Consider the following 21,849-nt stretch of genomic DNA (forward strand, 5'->3'; position numbering starts at 1 on the left):
TATGTTTAAATTGAACATTCTCAATTTAGACTCAAGACTAATCTCATATGATTTCTGCAATTTAAATAATTTAGAAAAAAACTTTCTTGCAAAATGGTGCTAAATTGTTCTCCAAATCCTTTCTTCATAAAAAATCTAACTACTCACCCAGAGTTGTGTAATTTTCATATCAAGGCTTTAGCCTAAAGCCACGTTTCCAAATAGGATAACTCGTGCATCTGCAAATTTTTTTGCAATAGCAAATGGCTATTCTCATCTTACAATATAGCATGTCACGTTCTCCTTTTCTATATACATACTGCTAACACTAAATTTATCAGTTCCGTATGGCTCAGTCAAATTCTAAAATGCCTGTTGGGGAATGTTGCTGCGATGATTTAGCACACTGCACTTTCACCTCTTGGCCTTTAGATTTGAGCCCAAACCAAATGGATGAAGTGAAAGTTTCCTCTCTCCACTGGCTGTAAGAATTCAATATGAAATAAGTTTGAACAGTCTCAAGCCTTTTTGCCAGACATGAGCCCAGAACACAAAAGTAACTATTAAAAGTTAGTGGACAAGAACAAAAATTAATTTAAAAGGTTAATGGAATGTTGGCCTTTATCTCGAGGGGGCTGGAATACAAAGCGGTGGAAGTTATGGGCTCAAATTTCCCCAAGACTTGCCCCGTTTTTTTTGGAGTAAGTAGCTTTTTTGGAGTAACTTAAAAATTGCAAATTTCCCCATTTAACTTGCACCAGTGTAAGTCAGTTAGTTAGGTTTTTTTCTAGTTTAGTTTGTTCTCTCCAAAAGGGGGTGTGACAAGCCATTTACACCTCTTCTGGCCATAGAAGCAAATCTGGCCAACTAAAAGTTATTCCAAACTAACTTAGGCCAGTGTATGTGGCCACTTTTAGTTTGCACAGAAAAACCTTACCTACATTTAAGAAATCAGCACAGGTAGCCAGAGATTGGGGAGTGGGGGATAGTGAGTTAGAGGATTCTAAAGCACGAAAGACCTTCACAACATCAGCATAACATCACAATATCTTCAGCACAACAACTGCACAACATCATCTAAAATAAATGAAAGATAAATCAGCTACTGAAAATAGAGCAGTCCTACCTTGCCGACTGCAGAATGCACCGGCTAGCCCTCCCGCCAGGGCTAGGGGCGGCAGGCACGCATGATTGTAGGGGTGAGGGATTTTTACGTTTTTAGAGTTGTCCCTAAATGTTGCATGGTCCAGATGGAGCATGATTCAGTTTTAATGCAAAATATCTTTTATTGGAAATTTTACAGTGCACTTCAACGACAACAACAACAATAGCAACAACAGCAAAGATAGGCTGCACCCATCCCTCACCCACATCTCGGGGAAAGTGCACTTCTTCATAGGGTTAGTGATGGTGGAGGGGCGGGGGGGGTGGGGTGTTGGGGGCCCGGCTTGGGTCTGACCGGTGGCTGGTGAGTGGATTGAAGTGGGAGTGGCATTTGAGTATCCGGCCTTTGTGCTCTTATTGCAGCAGTTAGCTCCCTCATGGCATTTGCCATCGTTTGCACACCTTCTGAAATGCCCACCCTCAATTCCCGTCTCAGTGCAGGGATTTCACCCGACAGTGTCACTGCCTCATCACGCACCCCACTGACGGCCGCCACAAGTGATTTTGTGAGGGCATTGGGCTCCTCACCCAATGACACAACCTGATTAACCTCTGCTGAGGGCTGCATCTCAGTAGAGACTGGTCGGCTTCTACCTCCCCTCGCTGTGGGTCTGCCTAGTGGCACCCCACCAGTGTGAGGCGCAGGCTGGGACAGTGGAGAACTGGGTGTCCCAAGATGCATTTCACGACCGCCACTGGAACCCGCGACTTCGGAAGGTGTGAACCCATGGAATGTCGCCGTGGAGCTCATGGAGGTTTCTGGCAGTGTGATGCCCTGTACTATGGACTGATCCATATCGCGGTCAGCATTCTCCCGTGAACACATTTCCATGGACCCCTCCTCCCCCCACCTGCCTTGGGCTGGAGCACACGCATCTGGATCCTCTGGTGGATCTTGAGGAGTGTCTTCTTCTTCTGCAAAATACAACAGAACAGTCAAATGGTTAGCAGTACAGGAGGGGGCAGGATGGGTGGCATGAGTAGTATGACACATAACAGGCCAGTCAGCAGGTTGATTTGAAGGGCGACTATGCATTTTAATGATTCACCCTCACCCTCGCGTGTGGGTCCAGCTTGTGCAGAGCTGATTCTTTTTCTGCTGGTGCGACTCAGCAAGGCAGCAGCTCTCTGTTCCAGGAGTGACAATTGGTGCAGATTTGATGGACCTCCTCCTGTTCTAAGTCTTTCCCTTTTGTTGTGGGCCAACTTCTTCGGCAAAGATGAAAATATTAATTTTCAGACATGGTGCGCTTCTGATGGGTGGGACACATACAGATGGTCACATTTTCAATTGCAATTCAATTTAAAGATGAAGATATTACTTACACTCACTACTTGACCAACGTCCTGCCATTTCTTCTTGCACTGGCTTCCAGGTCTTGCAGTATTGACCCGAGGAGTATTCTTCTGCAACTAGGTTCTATCTTTTTCTCATTTCCTTGGATGAAACTTTTGACGGACATCTCTTGCTGATATCTAGCTCCAGCCATTTCTCCTCAATGACAGTCACTAGTTTCTCCACTTCCTCATGGAGGAAATTCTTTGTTCGTCTTGTACGCTCTTGCGCCATTCGTCTATTGGACTCACACTCAGGTAATGTTCAAAAATCACTCTTCTCACCTTTCTTCCACTTATCCAGCACTCCTTTCCACTCCCTCAGCCACACAAAAATCAATATTCAAACCTCACCTTTATATATGCTCCATTACCAATGATACTGAGGGGACACTCCCTTTAATTGACCGATTGCCAAGCTTCCTGTTGCACTGCACATGCGCGCAAGCTGAACCGCCCGTTGTGCATGCGCGCACGCTCAAACGGACATGCGTCCCCCTGCTGACACTCCACAAGACGCTGGGCCCAGGCCCCCCCCCCCCCCACCCCCTCCGGCCGCGCTTAATGCATCCAAAAATTCACTTTCTTTTTCTTTGAGGAATTACCATCAGCGTTGTTTTTAAAAAATCAGTCACGGAGAGTTACTAGCTTTTTTTAAACAATTGAATACCAGGAGATTGTCATGGAGGAAGTATCCAGCACAAAAGTGTGAGAGAGCTGAATTAATGTTAATTAAATTAATAAGATTAATGAAACCCTGAATTGATGACTGTCAAATGTAATAACAACCACAGCAAAAACTTAGTTATGTAGCACTGCTCACATTAAAGAACATCTCAGAGCACTAGCAAAACTAAAAGCTCAACACTGAGCAGCAGTGAATGAACTTAGGGAAGACCAAAGGCATGGTCAAAGAGAAGAGATTTTGGGATGTTTTTAAAAGCTGAGAGAGGAGAGATCAAATCAAAGTAGGTTTGGAGGAACGTTCCAGACAGCAGGGTTGTATTGGCTGAAAAATTGGCCTCAGATGGTGGAGTAGGGGATGAGCAGTGATCCAGAATCAGAAGAACATATGTGGCTCATATGGCTGGATGTTTTCCTAAGTGGAATGAGGTGAGGCTGAGGAGTAATTTGTAAAGCAGGATGAAGATTTTGGCTGGGGAAAAGGGAGCCAATGGGTTTCAAGACAGGGGATTTGTGCGGGGAGGGGGGGGGGGACACAGGGGGGAGAGGGGTGTAATGAGTGTGTGGAACTTTGTGAGAGAAATAAATCAGGCCACAGAGTTCTGGATTAGCTGTAACTTCCTGGAGCTGCTGATGAGGAGCTCATTGAGGCGAGCATTAGAGACATTTATCTGCAAGGTGGCAAAGATGTGACTAAGGTTTTCAGCAGTAGTGATGGTGAGGTAAGGGCGAAGATAGCGGTGGTCTGGAAATGGAAGGATGTGGTCTTAATCAGAAGTGGGTTGTAAGTTCAACTCAGAATTCAACAAGATCACCTAGATGGTGAATTGCTGGTTTCAGCTAGCAGGGGGCATGTGAAATCCTTCATTTAATCCGAGCCAGAGGCATGCAGGTGCTGACATGAGCCAAACAAGGCAGCTTCAATTTTCCCAGTTTGGAGTTATAGGAAGTTACCATGCGACTAGGACTTGATGTCAAACAGACAGTCAGATAAAACAACTCAAGTGGGACGAGTGGGGCTAACATTATAATAGCAATGCTTGAATTGTTCGTAAATTACATATCTTTGAAATAACCACTGTAGATAGGAATACACAACAAGTTAGTAGGTGGTAGCAGTTCCTCGCATAGGCATGATGGGATATTTGACCAAAGATATCTTTACAGACAGCAAGCTCATTTAGAAGCTTTGGAAAACATATTATTAATTATTATGTTCAGAACAAGGAGACAGGGAGAATGAAGGCCAGACAGGAGTTGCCATGGGAATGGGAGGCCCAAGGCTAGAAAGAGTTAAAATAACAGGAGACATCTGCTGGGCCTGAATAACTCAATTGATTAACTGGGTTGTGAAACTCATCATGTGTTGGAATAGTGTGTGTATTGATTTATGACTATCGCGAAACCAAGTTACGGGAACTTGTGTACTATGAATATATACTGCAACCTGTGTATTGTTGAGAGAGGCACCTCAGGCAACTGAGACCTACTCCCTTGCATATGCTCAAATTAAATCGTTACTTGCTTGGACCTAGCCAACTCGACAACAACATGCAAATTAATGGAGAGGTAGGAATGGTGCATCAGATGACCTTGTGCTTCCAGCTAATGATGCTGTGGGAGAGCATATAGATGATGAATGGAAGTAGACATACTATAGATACAGATGGAGAAACAGTGTGAGAAAATATGAGGTCCTTTGGGACTGGTAGGAGTGGTCCAATGAGAGAGAAGCGTCATGGATGTTGACTGCGGAGAGGTGGAGTAGGAAAAAGTAATGATCAATGGTGTCAATTAAGATAATAAGGTAGAAGAAAGCCAGAGAGCCTTGGAGTCACACAAGACCTCATTGGTGACTCTGTGTTGTCTTGGTTCAATGGGCAGGTCAGATTAGAACAACTCAAACAGGCAATGGTGAGAGAAGTGAGCATCTGGAAGAATAGCAATAATGCAGTCAAAAACTTGCAGAGCAAGGAAATATTAGAAACAGGGCAGTAGTTGGAAAAGGATGGAAGGATCAATGGTGGGCTTTTTAAGGAGAGGGTAGTGACCGTGGAACTGAAAGGGGTGGGGATGATACCAGATGATAGGAAGAAGTGGATGATGTTGAAGAGAACTTCAAAAAGGAGAAAATGAAGAGAAACTCTAAAGTGTAGGGGGCTGGCAGGCTGAGTTGAAAGGCGGGCTGGGAGGAGTGAGGGGCGGAGAGGAGACAGAGCCAATGGTCTTGATTTTGGAGAATAAGAAATATTAGACTAGATTTTCCCGAATTCGCCCCAGGGGGTCAGGACAGGATTCCTGCACACCACCCCAAACCTGTTCTGAGCTGAGCCCAGTCTTCTGGGTTGGGGTTATTAACCAAGCAGGATCTGCTCCAAGCGGGAACTCTGCTAGCAAGGTGAAGGTTGCCATTGCCAGCAGGGAAAATTATGGCAATGTTGCAACCTGAAGAGGAGGAAGGAACATAAACGGGGAGAAAGAGCTCGGAGGATCGGAGGTGGTGTTTTTTAGGTCTCAGGCTGGGTCAAAGTCGAAAATGATGAGCATTTAAGGGCTTCCACTGCTGCCCCAGAGACTACTGACACCCTTCTCCTGGCAGTCACAGAGGTTGACAAGGTCAGCTGCAAAAGGCAGGCAAATGGGGGCAGCTTGCCAGATGCAGCCTTTCCACTGGAACTTGTGTGCGGTGGGTGGGTGGGGAGGAGCAGCTGGCAGCTTCAATATAAGATAAAGGTATTTGTTAGAATCTGAGGCCAACAAGAGAAGTTAAAGATAGTATTAGATCAAAGGAACAGGTTTATAATGTTGCCAAAAAGAACAGTAAGCCTGAGGATTGGGAGGATTTTAAAATTCAGCAAAGAAGGACTAAGAAAGGGAAAATAGAATGAGCGAGTAAACTAGCGAGCGACATAAAAACAGACTATAAAAGTTTCTATAGGTATGTAGAAAGGAAAAGATTAATGCAAGTAAATGTGGGTCCCTTACAGGCTGAGACAGGAGAAATTATAAATCGGAAATAAGGAAATGGCAGGGAAATCAAACAAATACTTTGTTTCTGTCTTCACGGAAGAAGACACAAAAACGTCAGAAATATTGGAGAACCAAGGGTCCAGCAAGAATGAGGAATGGAAAGAAATTAGTATTAATAAAAAAATAATACCGGAGAAATTAATGGGACTGAAAGCCGATAAGTCTCCTGGACCTGATCGACTACATCCTCGGGTTTTGAAAGAGGTGGCTATAGAGATGGTGGATGCATTGGTTGCCATCTTCCAAATTTCCATTGATTCTAGAACGGTTCCCGCAGATTGGAAAGTAGCTAATGTAACACCGCTATTTAAGAAAGGAGGGAGAGAGAAAACAGGGAATGACAGACCAGTTAGCCTAACATCAGTCATAGAGAAAATGCTAGAACCTATTATTAAGGATGTGGTAACAGGACACTTAGAAAATAATAATAGGATTGGGCAGTCAACACGGATTTATGAAAGGGAAATCTGTTAACAGTTTTTTGAGGTATTAACTAGTAGAATAGATAAGGGGGAACCAGTGCATGTGGTGTATTTGGATTTTCAGAAGGCATTCGATAAGGTGCCACACAAGAGTTTATTAAACAAAATTACAGCTCATGGGATTGGGGGTAATATACTACCATGGATTGAGGATTGGTTAACAGACAGAAAACAGAGAGTAGGAATAAACGGGTCATTTTCAGGTTGGCAGGCTATAACTAGTAGGATGCTGCAAGGATCGGTGCTTGGGCCCCAGCTATTCCCAATCTATATCAATGATTTAGGTGAGGGGACCAAATGTATTGGCCATTAAATTCCAGCCTCCCTGGGTCCGTTTGGAGTTTATACAGACCCGAGAAGGCATCGGAAAAGCCGGTTTTCAGCGCACAATGCGCATGCACTGAAATCCGTCTTTTCCAGCTTGACAGATCTCACGCATATTGGGAGCAAGGACATTTGCAAGAGCAAGATTTCAGTATTTGCCCATATCTTGCCCAGCAAATGTCCTCAAAATTCTTGCACCTGATAAAAACAGGCGCATAGCCTACTTTTACAGGACTGAGAGATTAAAAACATACAAAAATATAATTAAATTAAACAACTAAAACATTATTTTTAAAAACATTGCCCACTACGTTACATTTATTTTTAACCATAATTTAAAAAGCTTTTTAAAAACTCAAAAGCATTTTTTCTCTCAGATATTTATTAACTTTAATTTCAATTAATTTTAATTATGTGAGATGCGTTCTTTATTTTTTATTACATGTGTTTAGTGTCTTTGTTTTTTTTTCTCATTAATAGCTATGAGAATGCTATTAATGAGAACGCTGTGGAATACAGTACCTCATTGGCTGAGCAGTCACATGTGACTGCACCTTCTGCGTGGGAACCTGGAGGACGGGAGCGCACTTCGCTGCGCGGGAAGAGAAGGCCTCCCCAATGGAATTCCACACTCCTCCCGGACCACTAGATAAACTCGTAGAAATGTTTCAGGTTGGAGGCAATTGCCCGCGGGAAGCCTCCGACCAGAATTTTAGGGCCAATATATTCAAGTTTGCTGATGATACAAAGCTAGGTGCGAATGTAAGTTGTGAGGAGGATGCAAAGAGGCTTCAAAGGGATATGAGTGCATAGACAATGGGAACATCTTTACCATTGCTACTTTGAGAATGAGATATTGGGCGTTAATGATTATGAAATTGATAAAGGCCCACAGATTTGTTGTGTGTGTTATTAATGTTTTGTTAAGGCATCATGTACATTACATGTAGGTCAGCCCCCAACTTGGGGTCTTTCACTACCCCTATTCTGGTGGGGAAAAATTCAGTTGGATATTGTTTGTACTCCCAGTGCCAACTGATTTTTTTTTTAAAGTACAGCGGGTATGAGAGTTAATATAGTAGTTGAATATTTTTGGTCCATGATATGAATAAATCCATGGTGGTGTCCTGGAGCATGGGTTCTCAACCGGTGGTCCATGGCCGCCTCGGAGTCCACGAGAAGATTTCAGGGGGTCCGGCAGTTGGTTTGTCCCATCAATATACAGGGGAAGCTACTGATGATTATAGCATAAACATCAGTAATCTCCCCTGTATATTGAGACAAGTGGAATAGTCTCAGCGATATAAAGACTGTGCATGCGCAGTCAATTCAGGTTTTTACTGTTGGACACCATTTGTGTGGTTAGACAAGTCCCTTTGTGTGTAGCGCGCCTTCCTTTCAACCCTGTTGTAATGAAGCCATTCCGGCACACACTCTGTAATTAACATAGCCACTAGCCCAGAGGAACATGATCGGGGCCCAGGAGAAGCGTGAGTTCGGGGCCAGGGGCCCAGGGGCAGCACAGGCCAGCCCACACTGTGATATGTGTGCGCACTAGGTCCGTGCAGCAGAGCAGGTCTCCAGCTGTCTTGGATAACCCTTGCCACTGGACCAAGACCTGGCTCTGTCAAGCCCGTGTGGTGGCTGGTGTGCAACGGCCACCACACGTTAAAAAAATCCACGGGCAGGCATCTTCCACCCTTCAGGATGTAGTTTGGGATCTGGGATATTAGGTCCTTCATTGAAACACCTGTGAACTCATCCTTTTTTGGCGTGGAAGCAAGTCATCCTGAGTACAGGGGCAGGGAGGTGTTACTACAGTTGTACAGGGCCTTGGTGAGGCCACATCTGGAGTATTGTGTACAGTTTTGGTCTCCTAACTTGAGGAAGGACATTCTTGCTATTGAGGGAGTGCAGCGAAGGTTCACCAGACTGATTCCCGGGATGGCGGGACTGACATATCAAGAAAGACTGGACCAACTGAGCTTGTATTCACTGGAGTTCAAAAGAATGAGAGGGAATCTCATAGAAATGTTTAAAATTCTGAAGGGTTTAGACAGGTTAGATGCAGGAAGAATGTTCCCAATGTTGGGGAAGTCCAGAACCAGGGGTCACAGTCTAAGGATAAGGGGTAAGCCACTTAGAAACATAGAAACATAGAAAATAGGTGCAGGAGTAGGCCATTCGGCCCTTCGAGCCTGCACCGCCATTCAATGAGTTCATGGCTGAACATGAAACTTCAGTATCCCCTTCCTGCTTTCACGCCATACCCCTTGATCCCCCGAGTAGTAAGGACTTCATCTAACTCTCTTTTGAATATATTTAGTGAATTGGCCTCAACAACTTTCTGTGGTAGAGAATTCCACAGGTTCACCACTCTCTGGGTGAAGACGTTTCTCCTTATCTCGGTCCTAAATGGCTTACCCCTTATCCTTAGACTGTGACCCCTGGTTCTGGACTTCCCCAACATTGGGAACATTCTTCCTGCATCCAACCTGTCCAAACCCGTCAGAATTTTAAACGTTTCTATGAGGTCCCCTCTCACTCTTCTGAACTCCAGTGAATACAAGCTCAGTTGATCCAGTCTTTCTTGATAGGTCAGTCCCACCATCCCGGGAATCAGTCTGGTGAATCTTCGCTGCACTCCCTCAATAGCAAGAATGTCCTTCCTCAAGTTAGGAGACCAAAACTGTACACAATACTCCAGGTGTGGCCTCACCAAGGCCCTGTACAACTGTAGTAACACCTCCCTGCCCCTGTACTCAAATCCCCTCGCTATGAAGGCCAACATGCCATTTGCTTTCTTAACTGCCTGCTGTACCTGCATGCCAACCTTCAATGACTGATGTACCATGACACCCAGGTCTCTTTGCACCTCCCCTTTTCCTAATCTGTCACCATTCAGATAATAGTCTTTCTCTCTGTTTTTACCACCAAAGTGGATAACCTCACATTTATCCACATTATACTTCATCTGCCACGCATTTGCCCACTCACCTAACCTATTCAAGTCACTCTGCAGCCTCATAGCACCCTCCTCGCAGCTCACACTGCCATCCAACTTAGTGTCATCCGCAAATTTGGAGATACTACATTTAATCCCCTCGTCTAAATCATTAATGTACAATGTAAACAGCTGGGGACCCAGCACAGAACCCTGCGGTACCCCACTAGTCACTGCCTGCCATTCCGAAAAGTACCCATTTACTCCTACTCTTTGCTTCCTGTCTGACAACCAGTTCTCAATCCACATCAGCACACTACCCCCAATCCCATGTGCTTTAACTTTGCACATTAATCTCCTGTGTGGGACCTTGTCGAAAGCCTTCTGAAAGTCCAAATATACCACATCAACTGGTACTCCTTTGTCCACTTTACTGGAAACATCCTCAAAAAATTCCAGAAGATTTGTCAAGCATGATCTCCCTTTCACAAATCCATGCTGACTTGGACCTATCATGTCACCATTTTCCAAATGCGCTGCTATGACATCCTTAATAATTGATTCCATCATTTTACCCACTACTGAGGTCAGGCTGACCGATCTATAATTCCCTGCTTTCTCTCTCCCTCCTTTTTTAAAAAGTGGGGTTACATTGGCTACCCTCCACTCGATAGGAACTGATCCAGAGTCAATGGAATGTTGGAAAATGACTGTCAATGCATCCGCTATTTCCAAGGCCACCTCCTTAAGTACTCTGGGATGCAGTCCATCAGGCCCTGGGGATTTATCGGCCTTCAATCCCATCAAATTCCCCAACACAATTTCCCGACTAAGAAGGATTTCCCTCAGTACCTCCTCCTTACTAGACCCTCCGACCCCTTTTATATCCGGAAGGTTGTTTGTGTCCTCCTCAGAGAATACCGAACCAAAGTACTTGTTCAATTGGTCCGCCATTTCTTTGTTCCCCGTTATGAGTTCCCCTGATTCTGACTGCAGGGGACTGAGATGAGGAGAAACTTCTTCACCCAGAGAGTGGTGAACCTGTGGAATTCTCTACCACAGAAAGTTGTTGAGGCCAATTCACTAAATATATTCAAAAAGGAGTTAGATGTAGTCCTTACTACTAGGGGGATCAAGGGGTATGGTGAGAAAGCAGGAATGGGGTACTGAAGTTGCATGTTCAGCCATGAACTCATTGAATGGCGTTGCAGGCTTGAAGGACCGAATGGCCCACTCCTGCACCTATTTTCTATGTTTCTATGTTTCTATATAGGCAGGCATAAGTGAATAGGCAAGAACATGGCAAATGGAATATCATGTGGAGAAATGTGAAGTTATCCACTTTGGTAGGAAAAATAGAAAAGCATAGTATTTTTTAAATGGTGAGAGATTGGGAAATGTTGGTGTTCAGATACACCTGGGTGTCCTTGCACACAAATCACTGAAATTTAACATGCAGGTATAGCAATCAATTAAGAAAGCAAATGGTATGTTGGCCTTTATTTCAAGAGGATTTGAGTACAAAAGTAAAGACATCTTACTGCAATTATATCACCATAGGCAGTCCCTCGAAATCGAGGAAGATTTGCTTCCACTCCTAAGGTGAGTTCTTTGGTGGCTGAACAGTCCAACACGAGAGCCACAGACCCTGTCACAGGTGGGACAGATATTCGTCGGGAGAAGTGGGGGGTGACGTTGATTTACCACACGCTCTTTCCGCTACCTGCGCCTGATCTCTTCATGTTCGCAGCATTGAGATTCGAAGAGCTCAACACCCTCCCGGATGCACTTTCTTCACCTAGGGCAGTCTTCGGACAGGGTCTCCCAGGCATCAGTGGTGATGTCGCACTTCACCAGGGAGGTTTTGAGGGTGTTCTTGTACCATTTCCGCTGCCCACCTTTGGCTCGTTTGCAATGAAGGAGCTCCGCATATAGCAGTTGTTTAGGGAGTCTCGTGTCTGGCATGCAAACTAAGTGGCTTGCCCAACGAAGCTGATCTAACGTGGTCAGTGCTTCAATGCTGGGGATGTTAGCTGGGCAAGGACACTGATGTTGGTGCGTCTGTCCTCCCAGGGGATTTGCAGGATCTTGCGGAGACATCGTTGTGATATATCACAGAAGACACATCAAGTCGCTGGAAAGTCGTCCATGTCTCTGATCCAAAAAGGAGGGCAGGAATTACTACAGGCCTGTAGACCATGAGCTTGGTGGGAGATTTGAGGGCTTGGTCTTCGAATATTCTTTTCCTCAGGCGGCCGACAGCTGCATTGGCGCACTGGAGGCGATGTTGAATCTCCGCATCAATGTCTGTTTTTGTTGATAAGAGGCTCCCGAGGTACGGGAAGTGGTCCACGTTGTTGAGAGCTGCGCCGTGAATCTTGATGACTGGGGGGCAGTGCTGTGCGGTGAGGACAGGTTTGTTTAGGACCTCTGTCTTACGGATGTTAAGCGTAAGGCCCATGCTTTCATATGCCTCGGTGAATACATTGACTATATCCTGGAGTTCAGTCTCGGAATGTGTGCAGATGCAGGCGCCGTTCGCGTACTGTAGTTCAACGACAGAGGTTTGGATGGTCTTGGACCTGACCTGGAGGCGGCGTAGGTTAAACAGCATCCCACTGGTTCTGTAGTTTAGTTCCACTTCGGCGGGGAGCTTGTTGACAGTGAGGTGGAACATGGCAGCGAGGAAGATTGAAAAGACCTGCAATTATATAGGGCCCTGGTGAGACTGCACCTGGAGTATTGTGTAGAGTTTTTGTCTCCTTACCCAAGGAAGGATATACTTGCCTTAGAGGGAGTACAACAAAGGTTCATCAGACTGATTCCTGGGATGGGGGGATTGTCCTGTGAGGAGATTGAGGAGACTAGGCCTATATTCTTTAGAGTTTAGAAGAATGAGGGGTGATCTCATTGAAACATACACAATTCTTACAGGACTTGACAGGGTAGATGCAGGGAGAATATTTCCTTTGGTTGGAGAGTCTAGAACCAGGGGTCACAGTCTCAGATTAAGGAGTTACCAGTTAGGACTGAGATAAGGAGAAACATCTTCACTCAGAGGGTGGTTAATCTTTCGAATTCTCTACCCCAGTGGGCTGTGGAGTATATTCAAGACAGAGATCGAAAGATTTTTGGATATTAAGGGAATCAAGGGATATGGGGACAGTGCAGCAAAGTGGAGTTGAAGTAGAAAATCAGCCATGATCTTATTGAATAGCAGAGCAGGTTCGAGGGGCCGAATGGCCTACTCCTGATCCTAATTGTTATGTTCTTAGGATAAAGGATGATTTCACTGATCCTGAGCTTCCAGAATGGAGCTGTGCCCAAAGTGGTGCAGTTTGGGTTAGATGAAGAGGGATGGGAGGAGGATCGTTTGGAACATAAACACCAACAGAGACCCGTTTGGCCGAATGGCCTGTTTCTGTGCTGTAAATTCTATGTAGATTGGATAATCAGTGCTACAGTGTTGGAGCCTGATCTCCAACCCATGCTTCCTTTGAGTGAGCCTCTTCGCTGGGAGCTTGGATTGGTTAATTTAGCCGTTAGCTTCACAGTTTACGTTTTAAACTCTTGGGGGCAAATTCAATTAATTAGAAGCAGTCAGTAGGGCTATAGGCTCTCCATGATTTTTTGCACTTTAGACCTTTATTAAATGCCATTCTTTTACTGTGTCAGCGAGTTCTACCTTTAAGTTTACCAGAGATGTCTTTGATTGACAGCATTTAATATACACGTTTTACAGCTGGCCAAATGTGTCAGATAACAGATTTTTTGAAAGAAGTTCTCTGAAAATTAATGCACCACTGATCCCTCCTGACCCATGCAGTACAAACTGCCAAAACTAATTTGATGCTGGATCAATAACATTTCTTTTTTTAGAATTATGATGTATAGTTTTAGCAGCAGACTAAGGATTAAAATGCAGTATTCATTTTAATAACAGAAAGCAGTGAAATGTAGCATGCTGTTAATACCACATTTTGAATCCCCTACAGCAAAAACCCATCTAACCTAATCCCTACTGGAACCCAGCCAAAATCACCATGGGTCTGCACTTTATATTAATAGTTGCCCTTGAAATGGAGCTCCACAATCAAATTCTGAATTTGACCAGTACGTGAAAGTTGCTCGAAGAAGGTATTTGATAGAAAGCAGAGGGTGGAGTGGCATGGAATGCTCTTTTATTTTGTCTGCATTTAAAAATAGGCAATAATCATTGGGGCTGAAATTGCCCACCACTCAAAACGAGGTGCACTTACCGGTTTCGGTGTGCTCTGGCTGTCTCAGTGCATGGGGCGGCCGAACAGTGGAAATTCAGCACTTCGAGGAGTTTTTGGAGCGGGGCAGAAGTGGCCTCATCATGGGGGTGGGGCGGAGTGGCCGAGGTTCAGTCATCACTTAAAGGAGAGGGACGCTGCAAACTCTGCAGCCACTTTAGTGGCAAACACTGGGCCACCAGGTAGGGGTTTAGTTGGGGCAGTGGCCTGGCACTTGAGGGGTTGCCAGACTGCCTGTTGGCGGCCCGGCCGAACCCACGGCCATAATTGTCGACCCGATCTCGCAGTCAGCCAACAAAAAAAAGAACAGAGCGGCCGCATCAGATTGTATCGACAGCAAAAGCTGTCGGGGGCACCAACCGGCGGCAGGGCTCCCGCGGGGAAATTCCGGGAATGGGGCAATTTCGCGAAGGGGTGCCCACCAGTCGGTAAGGGGTCAGCGCGTGCACGCCGCGGTTTGGAAAATAGGTGGAGAGGTCCCGGACAGCGCTCCAAAATTGAGGAAGGGCAATTTCCAAAATGGCGGTCCCTCCACGCCCATCGCTTTCAGGGGCCTTATCAGAAGGGGCAATTTCGGCCCCATAAGGTAAACAAAATAGGTAGAGGCAGCGGGGCCGAAAATGCCTCCCCGCCTTAAAGTTAATATTATGTTGCAGTGGCGATTACACCGTTGGGCTGCGACTTTTGAATATTAAGTAAGCCCACACCTGCCTTTATGGGGAACCTCACTGATGGCCTGATTTGCTGACTTAAAAAATGACAGTGGCCGGGAGCGGACGCGCCTTTAACCCCTTCCTTTGCGCCATTCTTGCTGGGCGAGGGGGTTTAAGTTCCCAGCATTAATCTTGTGACACACAATCTTAGTGGGAGAAATTCGGTATCGCCCGTTTGGGGGTGGTAACATTCGGGAGGCACAAGACAGCGCCACGCGCGGATATTCCGTCCCTCTCGAAAAATTTGGGTTACCGCCCACAGAAAGAAATGGAGTGCTAAATCAAGCACTCCTTTTCCTTCAAGGGGCGCTAACTGAGCGGACGCCTCAGCAGCACTGCACACTGGGCCGTGCACCGCTGCTGTGCCCGAGGGGCTCTTAGCTTAAAGGGAACGGCCCACGTTGCCGACTCTGCAAATGAAGAAGGGTTCCACTTGGACCACCAGGACCCTGCGAAGAAAACGGAGCAGCAGCGGGAAAACCAAGGTAATTTTATTTTTATTTTTGACTCGGCCTTTAATTTTTGCCCTGGTAGCGGCCGGCTGCCTGAGACGCGCCTCCTGCAGCTGTTGGTGTTATCGCCCGGCGCTGCTGCAAGGGATGAAAGTCAAGCTCGGGGCTGGGGCGCTAACGGAGAGATACGCAAGTTGATGACATCATGGGCGCAAGAGATCGGGATACAAAGTCGTAGCGCCGCCGCTAAACCCCCGCCCAATATGGTGGGTGTCGTTAACAGCGTCGCACCCGGTCGCAAACTAATTTGCTCCCCGTTGGGAGGTGCAAATGCACCGAATTTCTAGCCCTTTAAGTTTTTATGGTTAGCCCAGTCATGAAATACAATATGTATAATCAGCCCCTGTAACTGGCAGCAATATTGAAATAAGTGTAGTTGGTAGAGTTTTCTTTCGTAATCAAAAACTTACTATCTTCACTCTATGGCCTGGAGTCGCTGAGATCTCCCATGTACATTCTTTGCGACTAGGATATTTATCTGGCCAGTTGGGGCTGGTGATGACACCAGTGGCACTGGAGATCTTGTGTTCACATTCAGCTGAGATAGAAAAGAACAAAGCCAATAAGTTCATCAGCAGAGTGCCATTATTGCTAAGCTCACATTAGAAAATTATGCAAGAAGAATTTACTCACAGAGGTCCTAAAAAGATAAAATATAAACACTGAAATAAGCAATCAATATCGATAGAACATATTCAGATATCAGAGGAGCAACGATTTAATAAGAAGCACTAGATTGGTGTAAGCCTAAGACATTGCATTTAATTGGTCAATTAAACAGCATTATGTTTGCCTGTATTGTGCTCCAGCATTATGCATGGCATAAAAGATATGAAAATATGAGAATTTCAAAGCCACAAGCCACAATACCTTGCAACTATAAAGTTTGCCTCATTGAATATAATTGTGCAAGTGCATAACGTGTTTAATAGAAATGCTAATGGCCTGAAAACTCCGGCCTCCCGGGTCCGTACTGAGTGTCTATGCGCATGCGCATGCGCTGAAAACTGGCTTTTCCGATCTGTCAAGCTGGAGCTTGTCAGATCTCTCACATCGGAAGCGAGGACATTTGCATGGGTAAGATTGCGGTATTTACCCATATCTTGTTCAGCAAATGTCCTCAAAATTCTTGTGCCTGATAAAAGCAGGCACATAGCCTACTTTTACAGGCGTAAGAGTTTAAAAACATACAAAAATATTAAAAAATTAAATTAAAAAGCACATTATTTTTAAAAACCCTGCCTACTATGTTACAATTATTTTTAACCATAATTTTAAAAACTTTTTAAAAACTCGGAAAAAAAATGTTTTCTAAGATATTTATTAACTTTAATTTCAATTAATTTTAATTATGCGAGGTGTGTTTTTTATTTTTTATTACATGTCTTTGTGTCTTTTTCTCAATAATAGTAATGAGAACTCATAGATACAGAGTTATCATCGCTATTAATGAGAATGCTGGGGAATATTGTACCTGATTGGCTGAGCAGTCACACGTGACTGCACCTTCTGCATGGGAACCTCGGGGACAGGAGCGTGCTTTGCAGCATGGGAAGAGAAGGCCTCCCCAACGGAATGCCACGCTCCTCCGGGACCACCAGGTAAATTCGTAGAAATGTTTCAGGTCGGAGGCAATTGCCCGCGGAAAGCCTCTGATCACAATTTCAGCTCCATAATATCCAGTAAAATGCTGGCCAAAAGAATTTGTAGATCCATACTCATAGAACTTAATTTCAAGGCACTAAACTATCCCTGGTCTATTTATATTCGTTCATGGAACGTGGACGTCACTGGCAAGACCAACATTTATTGCCCATCCCAATTGCCCTTGAGGTGGTGATGAGCCGCTTTATTGAACTGCTACAGTCCGTGAAGTGAAGGTACTCCCAACAGTGCTGTTAGGGAGAGAGTTCCAGGAGTTTGACCCAGCGACGATGAAGGAACGGCAATATATTTCCAAGTCAGGATGGTGCGTGACTTGGAGGGGAACTTGCAGATGATGCTGTTCCCATGCGTCTGCTGCCCTTATTCTTCGAGGCGGTAGAGGCCACTCGTTTGGGAGGTCCTGCAGTGCACCAGTGGTGGAGGGAGAGGGCTGCTTTGTCCTGGATGGTGTCGAGCTTCTTGAGTGTCATTGGAGCTGCACTCATCCAGGCAAGTTGAGAGTATTCTATCACACTCCTGACTTGTGCTTTATAGATGATGTAAAGGCTTTGGGGAGCCAGCAGGTGAGTCACTTGCCACATAATAACCACTGCTTTTGAAGCCACATTATTTATGTGGCTAGTTCAGTTGAATTTGTGGTCAATGGTGACCTCCAGGATGTTAATGGTGGGAGATTCTGCGATGGTAATGCTGTTAAATGTCAAGGAGCAGTGGTTAGACTCTCTCTTATTGGAGATGGTCATTGTATTGCACTTATCTGGCACGAAAGTTAATTGCAACTTATCTGACCAAGCCTGAATGTCATCCAGAGCGGGCACGGACTGCTTCATTATCAGAGGGGTTGCGAATGGAACTGAACACTGTGCAATCATCAGCGAACATCCCCATTTCTGACCTTATGGAGAGAAGTCATTGATGAAGATGGTTGGGCCTAGAACACTGCCCTGAGGAACTCCTGCAGTGATGTCCTAGTGCTGAGCTGATTGGCCTCCAACAACCACAATGAACTTCCTTTGTGTTACGTATGACTCCAGCCCATGGAGAGTTTTTCCCCTGATTCCCATTGACTTCAATTTTATTTGGGCTCTTTGGTGCTATACTCAGTGAAATGCTGCCTTGATGTCAAAGGCAGTCACTCTCATCTCATCTCTGGAATTCAGCTCTTTTGTCCATGTTTGGACCATGGCTGTAATGAGATCTGGAGCCAAGTGGTCCTGGTGGAATCCAAGCTGAGCATCGATGAGCAGGTTATTGTTGAGTAAGTGCCACTTGATAGCGCTGCCGATGACACATTCTATCACTTTACTGCTGATTGACAGTAGACTAATGGGGCGGTAATTGGACGGATTGGATTTGTCCTGCATTTTGTGGACAGGGCAAACCTGAGCAGTTTTCCACATTGTCAGGTAGATGCCAGTGCTGTAGCTGTACTGGAACAGCTTGGCTAGCCTTTGCTGTATCCACTATGCTCAGCCATTTCTTGATGTCACAAGGAGTGGATCAAATTGGCTGAAGACCAGCTTCTGTAATGGTGGGGACTGCAGGAGGAGGCCAAGATAGATCATCCACTAGGCACTTATGGCTGAAGATAGTTTTGAACGCTGCAGCCTTGTCTTTTGCAGTCACGTGCTGGATTCAGCCATCATTGAGGGTGGAATGTTTATGGAGCCTCCTCCTCCCATTAGTTGGTTAATTGTCTACCACCATTCATGACTGGATGTGGCAGGATTGCAGAGCTTTGATCTGATCCGTTGATTGTGGGATCGCTTAGCTTTGTCTATAGCATGCTGTTTCGCATGCATGTAGTCCTGTGGTCGGGGCCATAAAAGGAGCGGTGAGCAGTGGCCATGAGCAGCGTGGAGACCACGACCTGCGTGAGAACACCAGCAGCAGGTCGGGGCCATAAAAGGAGCGGCGAGCGGCGGTCATGAGCAGCGTGGAGGCATGCCACTCCAGGGAGCAACACGAGCTGCGATGGCAGCGAAGAGTGACGTCAGCAAGGTGCAGGTCAGTGATTGGAGCGTGGGCAGATACAGCAGGAGCGGCGAGAGGGGCAAAGGAGCTGTGAGAGACTGTGGAGGGATGTGATCGGGGCCCAGGAGAGGCGTGAGTTTGGGGCCAGGGGCCCAGGGGTAGCACGGGTCAGCCCACACTGCGCTATGTGTGCGCAGTAGGTCCGTGCAGCAGAGCAGGTCTCCAGTCGTCTTGGGTAATCCTTGCCACTGAACCAAGACCTAGCTCTGTCAAGCCCATGTGGTGGCTGGTGTGCAACGGCCACTACAAGTTAAAAAAATCCACGCACAGGCATCTTCCACCCTTCAGGATCTGAAATTTTAAGTCCTTCATTGGAACACCTGTGAACTTATCCTTTTTGGCCGTGGAAGCAAGTCATCCTCATTTCGAGGGACTGCCTATGATGATGAGTCCTGTGTTGCAGCTTCCCCAGGTTTGCACTGCATTTTTAGGTACACCTGGCATGCTCTTCTACACTCCTCATTGAACCAGGGTTGTTCCCCTGGTTTGATGGTAATGATAGAGTGAGGGATGTGCCTGGCCATGAGGTTAGAGATTGTGGTGGAATACAATTCTGCTGCTGATGATGGCCCACAATGCCTCATGGATGTTCAATTTTGAGCTTCTAGATCTGTTTCAAATCTATCCCATTTAGCACAGTGGCTGTGACACACAACACTATAGAGAGTGTCCTCAGTGTGAACATGGAATTTGATCTCCACAAGGACTATGCTGTGGTCGCTCCTAACAATACATGCATCTGTGACAGGTAACTTTGTGAGGATGAAGTCAAGTAGATTTTTCCCTTGTGTTGGTTCTCTCACCACATGCTGCAGACTCAGTCTGGCGGCTCTGTCCTTTAGGACTCATCCAGCTTGGTCAGTAGTGATGCTACCGAACTACTCTTGCTGATGGACATTGAAGTCCCCCAACCAGAGTAGGTTCTGTGCCCTTGCTACTCTCAGTGCTTCTTCCATGTGGTGTTCAACATGAAGGAGTACTGATCCATCAGCTGAGGGATGGTAGTAGGTGGTAGCATTATAGCCTACCAATAGATTTACTGAGGATACTTTACTCTAAAATAGGAATATATCTGAATAGGCTTAAGTACCCAACACATGTAATCTTATACTGGTGATCATATGCTAGATTTTCTTCCCTTGATGGCCAATGGACACCGGACAGGCATAGTCCTCCTCAAGTGCACTGCACCCGAGAGGAAGAGGATGCACGCACATTTCCTTCCCCCAAGCCACTTGCATAAATGGGGGAATGCTAAAGCCAGCCTGTCTCCTGGTTGGGCCTTGCACCTATTGAACAAGTGAGGGAATTAACTGCAGCTGTAGACCTCTCAAACCTGTTCTGCATTTTGGATCTTCTGAGCTGATATGTCTGTTTTGCAAACTGTAAAATTGGGTCGATCAATATATGACATTTGTAGAGTGCATTAACACCTTCCTTTACAGTTGTAAAGTTGACATAACTCTGCACTTACCCACATGAGAAAGTCACAATGATGATGTTGACACAATAAAAATCACTCTTGGCAATCTCATCATTACACTGATACTCAGGCAACCAGTGGAATAATATATAGAGGGTGAAATTCAATACTGTCCTGTTTGGGGGCAGTACCACAGCTGCGAGGCGGGATGTCCTGCACCGGGCGCAGAAGTCCCAACCCGGCAGCTAAATTGGGGTTACCGCATCCGAGGGAAAGTGGAACACAATGTCATGCTTCACTTCCAATGGGATGCTAACCGCAGGAAGTTCCTAGCGCTATGCGGAGAGTCGCACAGCGCGGGCGGGAGCACAGGGCCCTCCCCTTCAGTTAAAGGGATGCTGCTGACTCTGCATCAGGAAGAAGGAACCACCACTTCACTACTGGGGAGCGGGGTGCCATGGCAGCAGCCTGGCACAGAAGTGGAGTGTTGGACTGCAACATCCATGGCGCGAACCCCGCGATTTCAGGAAGACAAGGCCTCGACCGTTAAGTCGGCCATTTTAAAAAATGTCGGTGCTGCACCTCCCGTTTAATTTTTTGCTGTGAGCGGACTGAAGCCTGATTCACGACCCATGAGCCTGGCGGGGACATCGCCCACGGCAGCCTCACAGGGTGCTACCGAATTTTCGCTCCGGGGAGAAAACGGATCGCTGGCGCACGGTGATGACGTCGTCCGCTAACTCCCGCGGAATTTCACACGAGTCAGCAGTGGTCTCGTGCCCTGGGCGAGAAGTCATTAGTACACCCGGGGCGCAAAGTACACGAATTTCTCCCTGAGACTCTTTGAAAAGACTTCCCTTGCATTTGTCTGCATTCAAGTTTCTGAGAGCCCACCAGCATCACGCATTATATTCAATCATGTGAACAACACAGTTTCAGTTCTTATTTACTGTAGCAAGATACTGCAGCTGCTGGGATCCAAAACAGAAATAGAAAATGCTGGAAACACTTAGCAGGGCCGGCAGCATCCGTGGAGAAAGAAACAGTTAACCTTTCAGGTCTTGGACCATTCGTAGAACTGGAAAAGTTAGAGAGGTAATATATTTTAAGCAGGTGCAGAGGCAGGGAATGGGGGAGGGGGGAAAGGAAAGAATGAAGTGGACAGTCTGTGATAGGGTGGAAGGCAGGAGTGATTAAATGTTGAGTTGAGTCGGAGACTTGGAAGAAGGGACGGAGTGTAATGTAGCCAAGTTTGCTGATGATACCAAAGATGGGAGGAAAAG

General features: G+C 46.0%; 1 protein-coding gene across 1 annotated transcript in view; it reads right to left on the bottom strand.

Annotated features, from left to right (window-relative positions):
* tll1 (tolloid-like 1) overlaps positions 1–21,849 on the bottom strand; it is a 454,505-nt gene that overhangs the window by 36,326 nt on the left and 396,330 nt on the right. The window contains exon 18 of the mRNA XM_070864299.1: positions 15,855–15,982. Coding sequence (XP_070720400.1) covers positions 15,855–15,982 — 128 coding nt within the window. The remainder of the gene's footprint in view (positions 1–15,854; positions 15,983–21,849) is intronic.

Source organism: Pristiophorus japonicus, chromosome 2 (assembly GCF_044704955.1).
Source record: "Pristiophorus japonicus isolate sPriJap1 chromosome 2, sPriJap1.hap1, whole genome shotgun sequence".
In the NCBI taxonomy this organism is placed as follows: domain Eukaryota; kingdom Metazoa; phylum Chordata; class Chondrichthyes; family Pristiophoridae; genus Pristiophorus; species Pristiophorus japonicus.